Raw genomic sequence first — 20,060 nt, 5'->3', positions numbered from 1 at the left:
CCCCGATCATCATAGGCAGTCCCTGGGAATCGAGGAAGACTTGCTTCCACTCTTCAAAACGAGTTCTTTGGTGGCTGAACAGTCCAATATGAGAGCCACAGACTCTGTCACAGGTGGGATAGACGTTGAGGGAAGGGGTGGATGGGACTGGTTTGCCGCACGCTCTTTCCACTGCCTACACTTGGTTTCTGCACTCTCTCGGCGTTGGAACTCGAAATGCTCAGCACCCCTCCCGGATGCACTTTCTCCACTTAGGGCGGTCTTTGGCCAGGGACTCCCAGGTGTCAGTGGGGATGTCACACTTTATCAGGGAGGCTTTGAGGATGTCCTTGTAACGTTTCTGCTGCCCACCTTTGGCTCGTTTGCTGTGAAGGAGCTCCACATAGAGCACTTGCTTTGGGAGTCTCGTGTCTGGCATGCGAACAATGTGGCCTGCCCAGCGGAGCTGATCGAGTGTGGTCAATGTTTCAATGCTGGGGATGTTAGCCTGGGCAAGGATACTGATGTTGGTGCGCCTATCCTCCGAGGGGATTTGCAGGATCTTGCGGAAACATCATTGGTGATATATCTCCAGCGACTTGAGGTGTCTACTGTACATGGTCCATGCCTCTGAGCCATACAGGAGGGCAGGTATTACTACAGCCTTGTAGACCATGAGCGTGGTGGTAGATTTTGAGGGCCTGGTCTTTGAACACTCTTTTCCTCAGGCGGCAGAAGGCTGTACTGGCGCACTGGAGGCAGTGTTGAATCTCTTCATCAATGTCTGCTTTTGTTGATGAGAGGCTCCCGAGGTATGGGAAATGGCCCACGTTGTCGAGGGCCGCGCCATGGATCTTGATGACTGGGGGGCAGTGCTATGCTGCGAGGACATGCTGCTGGAGGACCTTTTTCTTACAGATGTTTAGCGTAAGGCCCATGCTTTTGTATGCCTCGGTAAATACGTCGACTATATCCTGGAGTTCAGCCTCTGAATGTGCGCAGACGCAGGCGTCGTCCGCGTACTGTAGCTCGACAACATAGGTTGGGGCGGTCTTGGACCTGGCCTGGAGGTGACAAAAGGTTAAACAGCTTCCCACTGGTTCTGTAGTTTAGTTCTACTCCAGCGGGGAGCTTGTTGACTGTGAGGTGGAGCATGGCAGCAAAGAAAATTGAGAAGAGAATTGGAGCGATGACGCAGCCCTGTTTGACCCTGGTGCGGTCTGTAATGGATCCATTGGTAAGGATCACGGCCTGCATGTTGTCGTGGAGCAAGCGAAGGATGTTGACAAACTTTTGGGGGCATCCAAAAAGGAGGAGGACGCTCCATAGACCCTCGCGGTTGACAGTGTCAAAAGCCTTTCTAAGGTCGAAAAAGGCCATGTATATGGGCTGGTGCTGCTTCCTGTATTTTTCCTACCGCTGTCGTGCTGCAAAGATCATGTACATTGTGCCTCGTAGGGAACAAAATCCACACTGTGACTCCGGGAGGAGCTCCTTGGCCACAGGGAGAAGACGGTTGAGGAGGACTCTAGCGACAGCTTTCCCAGTGGCTGATAGCAAGGCGATTTCCCTCTAATTGCTGCAGTCGGACTTGTCCTCTTTTTAAAAGATGGTCACAATCACTGCATCTCTAAGATCTCCCAGCATGCTCTCCTCCCTCCAGATGAGAGATGAGGTCATGTATCCGCGCCAACCGCGCCTCTCCGCCATACTTTACCGCCTCAGCAGGGATTCCATCCGCCCCCATAGCCTTGTTGTTCTTGAGCTGTCTTATGGCTTTTCCTACCTTGTGCAATGTTGGGGTTTCACTGAGGTGGTGACGGGTCGCATGCTGCGGGATGGAGTCGAGAACACTCGAGTCAAAGGTAGAGTCTCGATTGGGGAGATCTTCGAAGTGCTCCTTCAAGCTGGCCCTGACTGTCTCGGTGTCCTTGATGAGTGTTTCCCCATTCTTGGCCAGCAGTGGGGTGGGGCCTTGGAAGTTTGGACCATAGGTGGCCTTGGCTGTGATGAAGAATCCTCGCACATCATGGCTATCGGCCAGTTGTTGTATCTCCTGCGCTTTCTCCATCCACCACCTATTCTTTAGGTCCTGGGTTTTTTGTTGGATCTCAGCCTTGAGCCAGCTGTAATGTTGCTTTGCTGCTCCCAAGTTGGGTCGTTGCTTGAGGCTCAGAAATGCTCTGCACTTGCTTGCAATCTATTAGTTCTTGGATCTCCTGATCATTCTCATCAAACCAGTCCTGGTGTTTTCTGGTTGAGTGACCAAATGTTTCTTCGCAGGCACTGGTTATGGAGGCCTGGAGGGCAGACCAAGCGCTGTGGACATTCAACATCTCAGGGTCATCAAGGCACATCAGGTTAGCTGTGAGGCTGTATAGGGCTCTCTTAGCTGGATCTTTAAGTGCCCCGGCTTTGACTTTTTTGCGGCACTGCTTCTGCTGTCCCCTCCACTTTGGGGCTATGTTAATGTCGATGATGGATCGGATTAGGCGGTGGTCCATCCAGCAATCGTCAGCTCCTGTCATGGCGTGGGTGATGCACACATCCTTGCGATCCCTGGCTCGGACGATGACATAGTCGAGCAGGTGCCAGTGTTTGGAGCGAGGATGTTGCCAAGATGCCTTGCATTTGTCCCTCTGGCAGAACAAGGTGTTGGTAATGAGGAGTTCATGTTCTAGACATTTTGTCAGGAGTAGGGTACCACTGGAGTTGGCTTTCCCTACTCCCTCTCTGCTAATCACGCCTCCCCAAAGGGCTGTGTCTTTGCCGACCCTGGCGTTGAAGTCACCAAGGAGGATCAGTTTGTCACCAGTGGGTATGCGGGACGGGGATGTTTCGAGGTTAGAATAAAAACCCTCTTTGGTCTCATCTGTTGCATCGAGTGTTGGGGCATACGCACTGATGACTGTGGTGCATTGGTTCCGGGATAGGGTGAGTTGAAGAGTCATGAGGTATTTGTTAACCCCGCAGGGGGAGTCTTTGAGGCAGTCGACTTTGATGGCGAAGCCGACTCCGTGAAGGCGACGTTCTTCCTCTGATTTTCCTTTCCAGAAAAACTTGTAACCTCCACCTTGTTCCTTGAACTGGCGTTCCCCTGCCTGCCGGATCTCGCTTAGGGCGGCGATGTCAATGTCAAAGTGTCTAAGTTCCCGGGTAACTATGGCGGTGCGGCGTTCCGGCCTGTCGCTGTTGGAGTTGTCCATGAGGGTCCTGACGTTCCAGGTCCCGAACTTCATGTTAACGGAGTGGAAGATGCCCGTGCGTGAGTTCTTTTAACGTGGGGTGGCTGTTGCACACCGGCCACCACACGGGCTTAGCTGAGCAAGGTCTTGGTCCAGTGGCAAGCGGGTCCAAGACGACTGGAGACCAGGCACTGCTGTATGAGCCTAATTGCCTACGTCGAGATGTTGGCTGCAAGCTCAGCGCCGAGTAGCGCCCTTAATGGTAGGTGGCCCGACGCTTGGTTGTGGACAGGCATTAGTTGTCAGCTGGAGTTCCGGGTGTGAGGTCAGCAAGGAGTGGGAGGTTGGAAGAGTCATAGCCGTGATGCTCACCAGTAGAAGTAGCCAGGTCACCAGTGGGGAAGGAGAGGTCCAGCCCTCGACGAGGAGAGGAATGTAGGCCCGCCGTTGGAGGGATGAGAGCCCGCGCTGGAGGGATGCAGGCCTGCCGCAGGAGCTGTGGGGGTGATGTCCCGGTCGCCTGGTCAGAGTAACCCAGTTTTAAATGACTGAAAATGATGCTAATAAAACACACCAAACTATTTTCTAGTTAGATTGGCATACAGTATTTAATTCCTTAATTAAAAATTTTAAAAGAAAATAATTCTTGAAAGTTCCTCAACGTTGATTAAAAGGTTCTTCAGAATTTTTTTAAGCTTCTCCAGAAGTTTTAAAAAAGTTTTCCCAAGTTATTTAAAAGTTTCCCAAGTTGATTAAAAGTTTAAAATGAAAGTCAGTAGTAAGCTACCTCCCTTGATACTGTTCCATGGGCGCTGCCAGCCCCCTGGCCAGACCACATCTGGAGCACTGCGGGGAAGTAGAGGCCCAGTCGTCTCCGAATGGGGCTCGAACACCTGGACACCGCTGGGGGCCTGAACGCCGTTGGAGTGGCCCGAATTCTTAGACGCGGCTGAAGAGAGGTCTGGACGCCGCTGGGGACCCGAACACCTGGACGCCGCTGGGGGCCCGATCGCCTGGTCGCCGCTGGAGTGGCCTGAACGCCGCTGGGGGCCCGAACGCCTGGTCGCCGCTGGGGGCCCGAACGCCTTCGTTCCCTGATATTACATTGCTGTTGATGTCTGGGGAGCATTGAGTGGCATGGCACTTAGTTGCAACATGATTGAATGGGACAGACCTGATGGACCAGCTGCACTTTTTCTGTCCATCTTTGTCATATGTTCATATGTTATCAAAGGGTTCTGTTTATTATAGAGTAGGATTGTTATTGATGGGTACAGAGATAATTTGGTCTAAATTCCTTGGTGGTTGGGCAGATTTAGATGCAGTTCATATGACATCTGCTTTTATAGGATTAAGGACAAAGGTCTTTGACCCATATATTTATATTAGTGAGTGCTCTATTGTGTCATAACAGGTGGGTATATATTCTCACTGTGAAGAGTAGGGACTAAACCAATTGGTGTAGCAATGGAAGCATTTATGATTTATTGGGTATCAGTCCTAGATGGCAGATTTGAAATTTTGCTGGGATGAGAGTGCTTTAGGCTTTTGGCACTTCAGAAACTGTGGTTCTGAGCCAGTAACTCAGAGCAGAGCTGTCTACGTCCAGATCTGTATCTGTATGACTTCATTCTTGCTAGCATTTGTCTGCAGGTTCGGGTTAAACCTATGTAATTTGTAGGGTGTATGATATGTTCTGTACATAAATTTTTAAGTGGTCCTTCCTCATTCTGTTGAATTTTAAGACTGAGCTGTTCTGCACAGCAACTCCCATTCTTCATCCTCTAATGGTCTCAGGAGGTCTGCCTCCCAAGCTGCTCTGAGGCTGTCTGTGTTTCTGTGTGCCATTGTGGTAGAAATGGCATGAAGAAAATAAATGCTGGTGGTTGGTTTTTCAGCAGCGATGATCAATCTCCAAGGAAGCGGATCTCTGTTCTAAGCTGGTGGAAAATAATTCAACTTCACAAAAAATGCCTGATCTGAATTTTTCTGAATTGTGCAGCAACATGGAAGTTGTTGATGAATTATTGAATGGTTTTAAACCAGCCTCTTGGGGGAAATGCTGACTGCAGTTATTTTCTATGTGAGGTATTAAATCTGATGAAGACTAATGAGTTTGAGAGTTCAGTATTTTTGAATAGGAGAGATTTTTGTGGCTGTCTTCAGGAAATATTAGAAATCTCTTTCCAAGTGGTTAGGCTTAATGCTACAATTTGGTGGCTTTGATCACTTGTGACCTTTGGGTGGCATTAGTAAAACATAAGTGTGGGTCTAGCGGAATGTGGTTGGATTATTTAAAACAGTGGTTCTCAAACATTATCAAGCCAAACACCGGCAAGAATTTACCATAAGTTCTTGTGCTCAAGTAGCCATGGATACTGGTGCTGATAAGTCTAAAACAAATATATGTGAAACTTATATCATTCTTACTATTATTCTTTACTTCTGTTTCTCTCCTGATCACTCTGATCCTTGCTTCATGTTTCTCTTTTTCTCTCTTCCCCTTTCACTTCTTCTTTATGTTTTTTCATTTTTTCTTCTTTTTCTTTCTCTCTCTTATATATTCTCCCTTTCCTCTCCTACCTTTCATTCTCCTTTTTGCCTCTTTTCTGACATAAATAAGAACACAGAAACATAGAAAATAGGTGCAGGAGTAGGCCATTCGGCCCTTCGAGCCTGCGCCATCATTCAATATGTTCATGGCTGATCATGCACTTCAGTACCCCATTCCTGCTTTCTCTCCATACCTCTTCATCCCTTTAGCTGTAAGGGCCATATCTAACTCCCTTTTGAATATATCTAACGAACTGGCCTCAACAACGTTCTGTGGTAGAGAATTCCACATGCTCACAACTCTCTGAGTGACGAAGTTTCTCCTCATCTCGGTCCTAAATGGCTTACCCCTTATCCTTAGACTGTGACCCCTGGTTCTGGACTTCCTCAACATTGGGAACATTCTTCCTGCATCTAACCTGTCCAATTCCATCAGAATTTTATATGTTTCTATGAGATCCCCTCTCATTCTTCTAAATTCCATTGAATATAAGCCTAGTCGATCCAGTCTTTCTTCATATGTCAGTCCTGTCATCCCGGAAATCAGCCTGGTAAACCTTCGCTGCACTCCTTCAATAGCAAGAATGTCCTTCCTCAGATTAGGAGACTAAAACTGCACACAATATTCAAGGTGTGGCCTCACCAAGGCTCTGTACAACTGTAGTAAGACCGCCCTGCTCCTATACTCAAATCCTCTCGCTATGAAGGCCAACATGCCATTTGCCTTCTTCACCGCCTGCTATACCTGTATGCCAACTTTCAATGACTGATGTACCATGACACCCAGATCTCATTGCACCTCCCCTTTTACTAATCTGTCACCATTTAGATAATAATCTGCCTTCCTGTTTTTACCAACAAAGTGGATAACCTCACATTTATCTACATTATACCGCATCTGCCATGTATTTGCCCACTCACCTAACCTGTCCAAGTCACCCTGCAGCCTCTTAGCATCCTCCTCACAGCTCACACCGCCACCCAGCTTAGTGTCATCTGCAAACTTGGAGATATTACAATTAATTCCTTTGTCTAAATCATTAATGTATATTGTAAATAACTGGGGTCCCAGCACTGAACCTTGCGGTACCCCACTAGCCACTGCCTGACATTCTGAAAAGGACCCGTTTAGTCCTACTCTTTGCTTCCTGTCTGCTAACCAGTTCTCTATCCATGTCAGTACATTACCCCAATACTATGTGCTTTAATTTTACACACTAATCTCTTGTGTGGGACCTTGTCAAAAGCCTTTTGAAAGTCTAAATACACCACATCCACTGGCTCCCCCTTGTCCACTCTACTAGTTACATCCTCAAAAAATTCTAGATTTGTCAAGCATGATTTCCCTTTCATAAATCCATGCTGACTTGGACCGATCCTGTCATTGCTTTCCAAATGCGCTGCTATTACATCTTTAATAATTGATTCCAACATTTTCCCCACCACTGATGTCAGGCTGACCAGTCTATAATTACCTGTTTTCTCTCTCCCTCCTTTTTTAAAAAGTGGGGTTACATTAGCTACCCTCTAGTCCATAGGAACTGATCCAGAGTCTATAGAATGTTGGAAAATGACCACCACTATTTCTAGGGCCACTTGCAATTATATAGAGCCTTTCATGACTTCAGGATGTCCCAAAGCACTTAACAGTCAAAGAAGTACCTTTGAAGTGTAGTCACTGTTGTAATGTGGGAAACATGGCAGCCAATTTGCACACAGCAAGATCCCATAAACAGCAGTGAGCAAAATGACCAGATCATCTGTGTTAGTGATGTTGGTTGAGGGATAAATATTGGACAGTACACTCCTGTTCGTCTTTAAAAACTTCTTTAAAGGATTTTTACATCCATCTGAGAGGACAGATGAGGCCTCGGTTTAAAGTTCCATCGAAAAGACAGCACTTTGGACAGTGCAGCACGCGCTCAGTACTGCATTAGATTATATGATCAAGTCTCTTGAGTGGGGCTTGAACCCACAATTTTTTGACTCTGAGGTGAAAGTGCCATCACTGAGCTGAGGCCGACACCAATAAGATGGGCCTTTGCATCCTCCCTTAGTATGGAGTCTTCAGGGGAGTAAATTAGGAGACAGCACCTTGGAAGTCGACACATTTAAGTGATAATAAATTTAAGATCTTGGACTCTCTTTCTCAACTGAATATTCACAATATCTCCTCCTTATTGTAAAGTGATCGGAGATGTTTGCCTGCACGTGACGAGCATTATTAAATGCATGTCCTTCTTGTTTCCTTACTCCATACAATACCAACCACTGGATATGGCCGGACACTTTTTTTGTCCAAAAAGCTTTTGGAAAGCCTGAAATATGCATTGAAATTATTTTCAGCCCCTTTAAATTGCCCATCATCTGCAGCCGAATACAGATTTCCTAACATCTGGAAAGCTCTCAGCATTAAGGCAAACACGGGCTACAAGCTTGCTTAAATTATTACAATCAGGCTGGTTCCAGAAATCCAGTCATGATCCGGAATCAGCCAGTCCAGTGGATCTTATATCCCACCAGTTTTGCATATGGATCTGAAAATAGGCACTACTGAGTTAGACTCAAGGGCCAGCTATTTAGCTAAAATTTTACAGTCATAGTAGATCCTTTTTTTATATACAAGCAAGACTGTAGCAACCCTGAGCGAATTCTGGAGGATAATGGACTTTAGGAGGGAAGTGAAAAAGAATTACCAACATAATAGTTCATGTAGGATGATGTTTTTAAACTTTGTTATTTGGATATTGTTATATATGTATACTTGTATTTACTCTGTACAACCACCAGAGGGCTCATCCCCTGGAGTCCCAGGGGATCCCATAATCCTTTGGGAGCACAGGTATTTAAGGAGGCTTCACAGGTTGGAGAGGCACTCTGGAGACCTGCAATAAAAGACTACGGTCACACCTTACTTTGAGCTCAGTGTTCAGTCTGACTCTTTCTCCATACACAACAGTTATGAGCAGCACTACCAAAACCACATTTGGCCTGAGAAGGTGATGGTGGGCTGCCTTCTTGAACGATTGCAGTCTTTGTGATGATGCTTCTCAGTCAATGGTGTTAGGTAGGGAATGCCAGTGTATTGGCGCAGATAAAGGAATGGTAATTTATGTCCAAGTTAAGATGGTTTGTGACTTGGAAGTGAACCTGAAGGTAATGATGTTCTCGTGACATTTCTGATCTTGTCCTTCTTGGCGATAAAGGATATTGGGGAGGCAGGTGCTGTTGAAGTAATCTTGGTGAATTGCTGGACTGCATCCTGTAGATTACTGTAGCCATGGTATGCCAGTGATGGGGAGGTAGATATTGAGTCCAGTGGGCCTGGTGCTGTTGGGTTCAGCAGGAAGTCAATGCCTTCAGAAAATGAATGAGTAACAAACTATAAATAGACATGGGGGGAGAAATTGGCTTCCTTTGCGCCTCCCGTTAGCGCCTCCAGGGGGCGATAACGGGGCGCAAATGGATTTGCGACTGGACGCGGCAAATTGAATGACACCCGCAAATGCCCCTGCCAGTTTTGTGCTGGTGCTGAGAGTTACTGCCTCGGTCCCTAGTGCCCCAATGATCGTGACGTCATCCGGTGCGCAGCACCCCGTTACCACCCTGGATCAGAAATTCCCTCTCGCCCTCTGCCTGAGCACCTGCAGTCGGATGGCCGCTGGAGGAGTGGTATTTAAAGGCATCAACATCCGGTTTATTTTTTAGTCAGCACAGAATGCTGCCTTGTTAGTTTGACATAGGCAAACAGGTGTTTTGAGCGCTTTCAACGTTTTTCACTTTCAGCAACCTTCTGCCTCAGAAAAATTATTCACTTACATTTTGGTGTAATTTAAAAGTGAAACATTTCCATATGTTAATGGGAGCTGTACTGGCACTGGACCTCGCCCTCCAGTGTCAACAGCAGAGGAAGAGAGAAAGATTGCAAAATGTGGCCAGAGGGAGGATGGCCAACAAGGCTCTCAACAGGTGGCCTTACCCTCCCAGGGTATTCCGGCAGCAGTTCTCCTACATAAATTTCACTGAGGAACAGTGTCTTAGAAGACTCCGCTTCACCTTCCCACGGCACCTTTCTGTGCAAGCGCAGGAGATGTAACATCTGCCCTTTTACCTCCTCCCTTCCCACTATCCAGGGCCCTAAATACTCCTTCCAGGTGAAACAGTGATTTACTTGTATTTCTTTCAATTTAGTATACTGTATTCGCTGCTCACGATGTGGTCTCCTCCACATTGGGGAGACCAAGTGTAGGTTGGGTGACCGCTTTGCGTAGCACCTCCGTTCAGTCCGCAAGTGTAACCCTGAGCTTCCAGTCGTCTGTCACTTTAATTCTCCACTCCACTCCCACTCTGACCTCTCTGTCCTTGGTCTCCTAATCTGTTCCAATGAAGCTCAATGCAAGATCGAGGAACAGCACCTCATCTTTCATTTAGGCACTTTACAGCCTTCTGGAATCAACATTGAGTTCAACAATTTCAGAGCGTAACCGCTGCCAATCTTTGGTCCCTTTCCCCCCTCCCCCCCCCCCCCCCCCCCGAGCCTGTTTCTTACTTTTTTTCTCCTTGTCTCTAATGGCAGCTGGTCATTATCCCACCATTCAAACCCTATCCTGACTAATGTTTTTTTTAACTCCTGGCATTACCATTTCAATTTGGCCCATCATCCCTTTTGTCTCTCTAATCTCTCCTGTCTTCCACCCTGTTACAGACCTTCCCTTTTGTTCTTTCTTCCCCTCCCCCTTTCAGTGCTTCTTAAGAATGTGTTCTTTCCAAACACTCTCCAGTTCTGACGAAGGCTCATCGACCAGAAACGTTAACTCTGCTTGCTCTCCACAGATGCAGTCTGACCCGCTGAGATTTCCAAAATGTTCTGTTTTTATTCCGCTTCATCAAGGACGTGGTTACAGAGCTCTGCCACCTCCTGCAACCAGACCTCCAGCCTCAGACCAGGGTGATCACTGCTCTTTCAGTAGTAGTCAAGGTCACCATTGCCCTCAATTTCTCTGCCAGCGGATCCTTCCACTATGCAACATATCTAACATAATTGCAGTTTACCGTGCATTGCTGCATCTGTGAGGTCACAGATGCTCTCGACAGAAAGAGAAGGGAATACATTTCCTTCCCCATCACCAGAGAGGAGCAGCACGAGCATGCATGTGGCTTTGCCAGGATAACGGGCTTCCCCATGGTGCAGGGTACCACTGACTGCACCCACATCGCTTTGCGGGCACCGCATAACAATCCTGAGGTATTCCGTAACCACAAAGGCTATCACTCACTTAATGTGCATTTGGCGTGTGACCAAACACAGCGAATCCTCACTGTCAATGCCCACTAACCTGGCAGTAGCCACAATGCCTTCATCCTGTGTGAGACTGGTGTGCCAGCTCTGTTCCAGCCACCACATCAAGCTCACGGCTGACTGTTGGGAGACAAAGGCTATCCGCTCATCACCTGCCTCATGACTCCCCTCCGCAACCCCAAAACTTGTGCCCAGCACTCATATAATGAGAGCCATGCCACCACCAGGAACATCATTGAGCAGACCATCGGAGTGCTCAAGCAATGGTTCCGCTGCCTTGACTGTTCGGGAGGAGCCCTCCAGCACTCCGCTGAATGAGTGTCCCTTTTCATCGTCGTCCGCTGCATGCTGCACAACTTGGCCATCATGAGGGCACAGCCATTGCCACCAGTCATAACCGCACCACCTCGGGAGGAGGAAGAGGGAGACGAGGAGGGAGGTGGTACAGGAGCACAAGCAGTGGTTATGGAGGAGGCAGCCACTCAATCAGTCTTGTGGAAAGGCAGTCCGTGATCGCCTCATCAGACTTCGGTTCCGATGAATTCGAGGCCACTTCCCCATCATTCCATCAATTTCTCATTCCATGCCACACCCCAAAGCTGAAATGAGACACAGCACCAAATCTGCAGCATTCCAATAATAAATGTATCCAAATTCAGTAACCACATATACAAAACAACAATATTAACTAATCACCCTTGTGCAAACTCTTACTTCCCTTCTTTACAGTGCCTTTTCTTAATCTACTGCTCCTGTATGGTGCGTCCCCAGTGGCTGCAGCAGGGCTGGTGGAAGGCTGATGAGTTACGGTGCCAAGACTACAGATAGCCTTGCAGGACGTCCTCGACCAGCTCTGGGCCTGGAAGGCCAAGCTGTACACTGCGCCACATCAGGATGGGCGGCAGCAGTGTGGGCTGGCTGGATAACTGCCAATGACAAGTGCAATGGCAGTGTGGCAGTGATGGGATCAAGAATGCTGTCATCCTGAGAGAGGACAGAAGGTTCCAGCTCCATTGACCCACTGCCACTTCCCCGGGGCAGCACCTCAGCATCCCTACCAATCTACTGGATCACAGATTAGTGGCCTGCTGTGACACTGAGATGGACTGTGGTGGACCCAGCGACGATGGCAGCAGTCAGAGCTTTTATGCCATCCAGCTGAGATTACATGAGAGTAGTCTGAGACTCGATGCCGACAATAATTGTCTGCCTTACTGCACTAAGACGTTGCTTGGCTTCTGCCTATGCTGCAATGAAAGCTGCCACATCGCCCATGACATGCATCATGAGGTCTGGATCCGCACGGTCTCTGGGAGTCAACCATCCTCTGCAGAGTGGAAGTGATGGGCTCCATGGTGTGCACAGATCACTGTGCAATGTTGGAGGTGGACTCCTCCACGTTTCTTACCATTGCCGAGAGGCTCTCAGGCACCCTTGCCATTGCACCAATCATCTCCGAGTGCATGGCCATCACCCCTCTTGTGAACACCTCCCCATCAATGTCCTCATCTGAGTCCTGTGCAGCAGAACCCGCGCACAAACTTGTCCTCCGGGGAGCTGGCTCCCGAGCTGTCCTTTCCCACTGCCCTTGCTGCAGCCCGCTTGTCCCCAATGCAGATCCCTGAACTAAACTTGCCTCCAAAGATTGCGTAGTGCCAGTATCTGAGGTGGTATCTGCGGGTGAGAGATGCAGTGACACGGTGTTTTGCTCCTCCACCTCTTCTCCTTCATCACACTCAGTGGGAGGCTCAGCAACAGGTTGGTCATCGGGCTGCTGATTATCTAAAAACATAAAGGCACAGGACTCATGTTAAGGTGAGGGCATAGGGGCAGGAATAGAGCAAAAAATGCAGACATTATCAGGAGCTGGAAAGTGAGAAAGGCTTGTGGTGTGAGAGCGAAGTGGGAGGCGAGGAATGGGTTGAAGATACCATTGTTGCCCCCAATGGGGTCGATGTCACCAACAACCACAGCGCCCACCACTTGCAGCCCAATGTGTAGCAGCACCTGCTCATCAAGGTCTGTAAGCTGCTGGAGCTGCACATCACCCCCACCTGTTCTCTGCTGCTCCCTCCTATTGTGAGCCTGCAAGAGAAACAAATGTGTGGGAGTGAGAGTGCAGCTATGTGTTTGGGAGATGTGCGTGCCATAATTGAATAGCTGTAATTTCAAGCAAGGAGTGAGATGTGAGTTTGAGTAGGTGGAGATGCTTGGTGGGTGAGTGGTGGTTTGTGCATGTGTACAGACTGTGGTTCAGATGCTGGTATGTAGGACCTGTTGAAGCATATACTCACCTTGACCATCCGAGTGAGGTAATTGAATTTCTTCCAGCACTGTGTCAGGCTCCGGATGACCACACTACTGGCCGAGACCTCCTGGGCTACTTCCCTCCACTTTGCCCTGAAGACCTAGGGCAATGGCCTCCTTCCAGTGTCCAGGAACAGCACTGCTCTTCTTCGTTCCACTCCTACGACCAATGCCGCCAATGCCTGGTCCATGAAACAGCGAGCTCTCTCCCTGGGAGTGGGGTCAGCCATCACGATCGGGGATTGAGTTGCAGGTCACCTTTACAGCGAGCAATTCTGAATATAAGGATCTGCACAATAATGCAACCTCCCCTTTAAGAACTGGAAGAAGCCAGTGTGAAGGATCATTCCTGATTACATTGCACCTAAAATTCATTATTGCTCTGCTGGTAACGCCCCTGTAGCGCCCTACTCGGGTCATTAGCGCTCCAGTTCTTTCCCGGAGCACTAACAGCCAATTTAGGGGAAGCACAGAATCATTATCGTCTGGTGCTAATTTTTCAAGATTTCAAAAATTATCAACCCAAACAGGGCGCCACCAAATTTCTTGCTTATGGTCTTCATGAAAAACACTTAACAAACATAGGTTGGTGTAGGGAGAGATGAGCCATGACAGCTGTATGTTATTTCCATTGTGATAACATCACATTCAACTGAAACTTTCAAAAGGGAATTTGATATCTACTTGAAAACTAAAAAAATTGCAGAGCTATGAGGAAAGAGCAGAGGAGTGGAAATAATTGGATAGCTTTTTTCAAAGAGCTGCCACTGGCACGATGGGCTGAACGGCCTCCTCCTCATAGAATCATAGAATGGTTACAGCACAGAAGGAGGCCATGTGGCCCGTCGAGCCCGTGGCGGCTCTCTGCAAGAACACTTCAGCTAGTCCCACCGCCGCACCACCCCCCCCGCGCCCTTTCCCTGTAGCCTTTCAATTTTTTTTTCTTCAGGTACTTAACCAGTTCCCTTTTGAAAGCCATGATTGAATCTGCTTCCACCATCATTTCAGGCAGTGCATTCCAGACCCTAACCACGCACTGCATAAAAAGGTTTTTCCTCATGCCACCTTTGGTTCTTCTGCCAATCACCTTGAATCTGTGTCCTCCGGTTCTTGACCCTTCCACAATGGGAACAGTTTCTCTCTATCTACTCTGTCCAGACCCCACATGATTTTGAACACGTCTATCAAATCTCCTCTCAAAATTTCTCTGCTCTAAGGAGAAACCCCAGCTTCTCCAGTCTATCCACGTAACTGAAGTCCCTCCTCCCTGGAACCATTCTTGTAAATCTTTTCTGCACCCAATCTAAGGCCTTCACATCTTTCCTAAAGTGGACATAATACTACTGTGCAGTAAGTTTTCTACTGTACTTCAATGAGGCCTGCATCTACAATTTTTTTCCACCCCCAACCCAGCACAATACTGGGTCGGGGTCAGGCCTGCACTGGGAGGGTGTCTAAGTCACGAAATGTGAACACTCTCGTGAAGCAGCAGACACAGTACAGCCAGTATGCTGCACCTAGAGGAAAATAGGCCCCAAGGTGTTTCACATCCTTGTCTTTCTCAGTAATATTTGACTAGGAGGTAACACAGATGCTTTCTATTCATGAGATTAACAGGGCATTAAGATCACCACAGCTTCGATCTGGGTTCACACTGCACTCTTCATTCTGTTATTTGTCTTTCAAGCTTTAAAAAAATTCATTCATGGGATATGGGCATCGCTGGCAAGGCCAGCATTTATTGGCCATCCCTAATTGCCCTTGGGAAGGTGGTGGTGCACCACCTTCTTGAACCGCTGCAGTCCATTTGGTGAAGGTACACCCACAGTGTTGTGAGGTAGGGAGTGCCAGGATTTTGACCTTGCGACGATGAAGAAACGGCAATATACTTCCAAGTCAGGATGGTGTGTAACTTGGAGGGGAACGTGCAGGTGATGGTGTTCGCATGCATCTGCTGCCCTTGTCCTTCTAGGTGGTAGAGGTCGCAGGTTTGGGAGGTGCTGCCGAAGAAGCCTTGGTGAGTTGCTGCAGTGCATCTTGTAGATGATACTGCAGCCACGGTACGCCGCCAGAGGAGGGAGTGAATGTTTAAGGTGGTGGATGGAGTGCCAATCAAGTGGGCTGCTTTGTCTTGGATGGTGTCAAGCTTTTTGAGTGTTGTTGGAGCTGCACTCACCCAGGCAAGTGTAGAGTATTCCATCACACTCCTGACTTGTGCTTTGTAGATGGTGGAAAGCCTTTGGGGAGTCAGGAGGTGAGACACTTGCCACAGAATACCCAGCCTCTGACCTGCTCTTGTTGCCACAGTACTTATGTCACTGGTCCAGTTAAGTTTCTGGTCAATGGTGACTCCCAGGATATTGATGGTGGGAGATTCAATGATGGTAATGCCGTTGAATATCAAGGGACGGTTGTTAGACTCTCGCTTGTTGGAGATAGTCATTGCCTGGCACTTGTGTGGCGCGAATGTTATTTGTCACTTATCAGCCTAAGCCTGAATGTTGTCCAGGTCTTGCTGCATGTGAGTATGGAGTTGTGAATGGTACTGACATCCCCACTTTTGACCTTATGATGGAGGGAAGGTCATTGACGAAGCTGCTGAAGATGGTTGGGCCTAGGACATCACTGCGCTTAGCCGTTTCTTGATATCACGTGGAGTGATTCAAATTGGCTGAAGACTGGCTTCTGTAATAATGGAGACTTCAGGAGGAAGCCATTATGGATCATCCGCTTGGCACTTCTGGCTGAAGATGATTGCAAACGTTTCAGCCTTGTCTTTTGCATTTACACAAGGGCTCCGCCATCAATGAGGATGGGGATATTCATGGAGCTTCCTTCTCCCATTAGTTTAATGGTTCACCACCATTCATGACTGGATATGGCAGAACTGCAGAGCTTTGATCTGCTCCATTGATTGTGGGATCGTTTAGCTCTATCTATAGCATGCTGCCTCCACTGTTTAGCATGTATGTAGTCTTGTGTTGCAGCTTCCCCAAGTTGGCACCTCATTTTTAGGTAGGCCTGGTGCTGGCATGCTCTTCTACACTCCTTATTGAACCAGGGTTGGTCCCCTGGCTTGATGGTAATGGTGGAGTGAGCGATATGCCAGGCCATGAGGTTACAAATTGTGATGGAATACAATTCTGCTGCTGCTGATATCCCACAGCACCTCATGGATGCCCAGTTTTGAGCTGCTAGATCTGTTCTGAATCTATCCCATTTAGCACAGTGGTAGTGCCACACAACATGATGGAGGATGTCCTCAGTATGAAGACGGGACTTCGTCTCCACAAGGACTGTCCGGTGGTCACTGCTACCAATGCTGTCATGCACAAATGCAACTGCGATAGGTAGATTAGTGAGAATGAAGTCAAGTAGGTTTTCCCTTGTATTGGTTCTCTCACCACCTGCCGCAGGCCCAGTCTGGCAGTTATGTCCTTCAAGGCTTGGCCAGCTTGGTCAGTAGTGGTGCTACCCAGCCACTCTTGGTGATGGACATTGATGTCCCCCATCCAGAGTACATTCTGTGCCTTTGCTATTCTCAGTGCTTCTTCCAAGCAGTGTTCAACATGGAGGAGTACTAATTCATCAGCTGAGGAGGGCGGTAGGTGGTAATCAGAAGGAGGATTCCTTGCCCATGCTTGACCTGAAGCCATGAGATTTCATGGGGTCTGAGTTAATGTTGAGGACTCCTAGGGCTACCCCCTCCCGACTGTATACCACTGTGCCTCCACCCCTGGTGGGTCTATCCTGCTGGTGGGACAGGACATACCCAGGGATGGTTATGGAGGGGTCTGGGACATTGGCTTAAAATACATTGGCCTGGATTTTCCTCCAAATTCCCACTCATTTTGGTAGAAGTTTTCCATTTCCTGAAGCTACTAAAATTCAGTTTCAATTAATTAAACATCACTCATAAGTTGGTGAAAAATGACAAGTTTTATAAAAGTGATTTGTGAGTACTTTTCACGCCACTTTAGGTATGTATAAGTCTCTGGTGTAGTATATTTGTAATAGCATTTTGAATTAATATGAATTAAATACAATTCAAAATGAAATGTCTTGTTTCCTATATTGCAATACAGTTTAGCCTTTTTGCTATCTCAATGAAAATGCCTTTTCTGTATAATTTCTATATAATGTGTATATAAGTCTTACTTTGACTATAAAAGTGATTCAGCACTGAAATAGTTAAAATGAATGTGCTAGAGCAAGGCATTTAGTTAATACTATAAATCTGGAACCACTCGAGCTGCTTTCCTGTTATTTCTATACCCACTGCTGAGATGAAAATAGCTACGTTACTACTCTTTTTATTAGAAACAGCATCAGAGCCATACTTTAATTTTCTTAGTCTGAACTCACCAAGCAACAGAATGATTTCAAAATTGAACTGAAGCTACTTGAAGATGAGCTGTTGACACGACTTTCAGCTGCAGACTGGAACTTCTTGGGAGATACATTACTGGTGGAAAAACTTGAAAACACAAAGCACACAGCAGCTGAAATAGAAATGAAGGTATGAAAAAGCAAGCACATACAGTCTTAGAAACATAGAAACATAGAAAATAGGTGCAGGAGTAGACCATTCGGCCCTTCTAGCCTGCACCGCCATTCAATGAGTTCATGGCTGAACATTCAACTTCAGTACCCCATTCCTGCTTTCTCGCCATACCCCTTGATCCCCCTAGTAGTAAGGACCTCATCTAACTCCTTTTTGAATATATTTAGTGAATTGGCCTCAACAACTTTCTGTGGTAGAGAATTCCACAGGTTCACCACTCTCTGGGTGAAGAAGTTCCTCCGCATCTCGGTCCTAAATGGCTTACCCCTTATCCTTAGACTGTGACCTCTGGTTCTGGACTTCCCCAACATTGGGAACATTCTTCCTGCATCTAACCTGTCTAACCCCGTCAGAATTTTAAATGTTTCTATGAGGTCCCCTCTCATTCTTCTGAACTCCAGTGAATACAAGCCCAGTTGATCCAGTCTTTCTTGATAGGTCAGTCCCGCCATCCCGGGAATCAGTCTGGTGAACCTTCGCTGCACTCCCTCAATAGCAAGAATGTCCTTCCTCAGGTTAGGAGACCAAAACTGTACACAATACTCCAGGTGTGGCCTCACCAATGCCCTGTACAACTGTAGCAACACCTCCCTGCCCCTGTACTCAAATCCCCTTGCTATGAAGGCCAACATGCCATTTGCTTTCTTAACCGCCTGCTGCACCTGCATGCCAACCTTCAATGACTGATGTACCATGACACCCAGGTCTCTTTGCACCTCCCCTTTTCCTAATCTGTCACCATTCAGATAATAGTCTGTCTCTCTGTTTTTACAACCAAAGTGGATAACCTCACATTTATCCACATTATACTTCATCTGCCATGCATTTGCCCACTCACCTAACCTATCCAAGTCGCTCTGCAACCTCGCAGCATCCTCCTCGCAGCTCACGCTGCCACCCAACTTAGTGTCATCCGCAAATTTGGAGATACTACATTTAATTCCCTCATCTAAATCATTAATGTACAGTGTAAACAGCTGGGGCCCCAGCACAGAACCTTGCGGTACCCCACTAGTCACTGCCTGCCATTCTGAAAAGTACCCATTTACTCCTACTCTTTGCTTCCTGTCTGACAACCAGTTCTCAATCCACGTCAGCACACTACCCCCAATCCCATGTGCTTTAACTTTGCACATCAATCTCTTGTGTGGGACCTTGTCGAACGCCTTCTGAAAGTCCAAATATACCACATCAACTGGTTCTCCCTTGTCCACTCTACTGGAAACATCCTCAAAAAATTCCAGAAGATTTGTCAAGCATGATTTCCCTTTCACAAATCCATGCTGACTTGGACCTATTATGTCACCTCTTTCCAAATGCACTGCTATGACATCCTTAATAATTGATTCCATCATTTTACCCACTACCGATGTCAGGCTGACCGGTCTATAATTCCCTGTTTTCTCTCTCCCTCCTTTTTTAAAAAGTGGGGTTACATTGGCTACCCTCCACTCTATAGGAACTGATCCAGAGTCAATGGAATGTTGGAAAATGACTGTCAATGCATCCACTATTTCCAAGGCCACCTCCTTAAGTACTCTGGGATGCAGTCTTAACTGACTTGTTGTTGAAAGTTTGCCCATTACCATTAGCAACTCCATTCCTTAGAAGTGGAAGATGTATGATTCACTCATATACATTTTATAAATGTTAGTAGCCACCCAAAAACAGTTTTGTGTTTTTAATCGAAGTTCTTATATTTTCAGTTTATGCACACATTCAAGCAGCAAATTTCATCTCGCTCCCCACTCATTTTCTCGGGCTGAATCAGACTTCAGAAACTTGGTATTTGATCCTGAGTTGAGCTTCTGATGCCATATCCTCTCCATCACCACCTATATCTACTTCTGTAACATCACCCATCTCCACCCTACCTCAGCCCATTTGCTGCTGAAACCTCCTCCATGCCTTTGCCACCTCCAAACTCAAATTTTCCAATATTATCCAGACCGGCTTTCTAGCCACCCTCCATAAACATTCAGCTCATCCAAAATTCTGGTGCCAATATCCTATTCGACACAAAGTCTAGGTCAATCATCACTCTGATCCTTGCTAACCTACATGAGCTCCTGTTCCCCAATGCCGCAAGTTTAAAATTCTTATCCTCGTATTTAAAATCCTGCATGTGCTTGTTCCCTCCCTATCTCTCTAACCTTCTCAAGCCTGATTATCT

General features: G+C 47.2%; 1 protein-coding gene across 1 annotated transcript in view; it reads left to right on the top strand.

Moving 5' to 3' along the window:
* The window catches only part of dnah9l (dynein, axonemal, heavy polypeptide 9 like), a 668,659-nt gene that overhangs the window by 578,351 nt on the left and 70,248 nt on the right, over positions 1-20,060 (top strand). Inside the window, exon 67 of the mRNA XM_070873660.1 lies at positions 17,678-17,842. Within this exon, the coding sequence (XP_070729761.1) occupies positions 17,678-17,842 (165 nt within the window). The remainder of the gene's footprint in view (positions 1-17,677; positions 17,843-20,060) is intronic.

Source organism: Pristiophorus japonicus, chromosome 3 (assembly GCF_044704955.1).
Source record: "Pristiophorus japonicus isolate sPriJap1 chromosome 3, sPriJap1.hap1, whole genome shotgun sequence".
NCBI classification, from domain to species: domain Eukaryota; kingdom Metazoa; phylum Chordata; class Chondrichthyes; family Pristiophoridae; genus Pristiophorus; species Pristiophorus japonicus.
The sequence above is the reverse complement of the archived record's forward strand: the minus strand, read 5'-3'. Positions and strand labels throughout refer to the sequence as shown.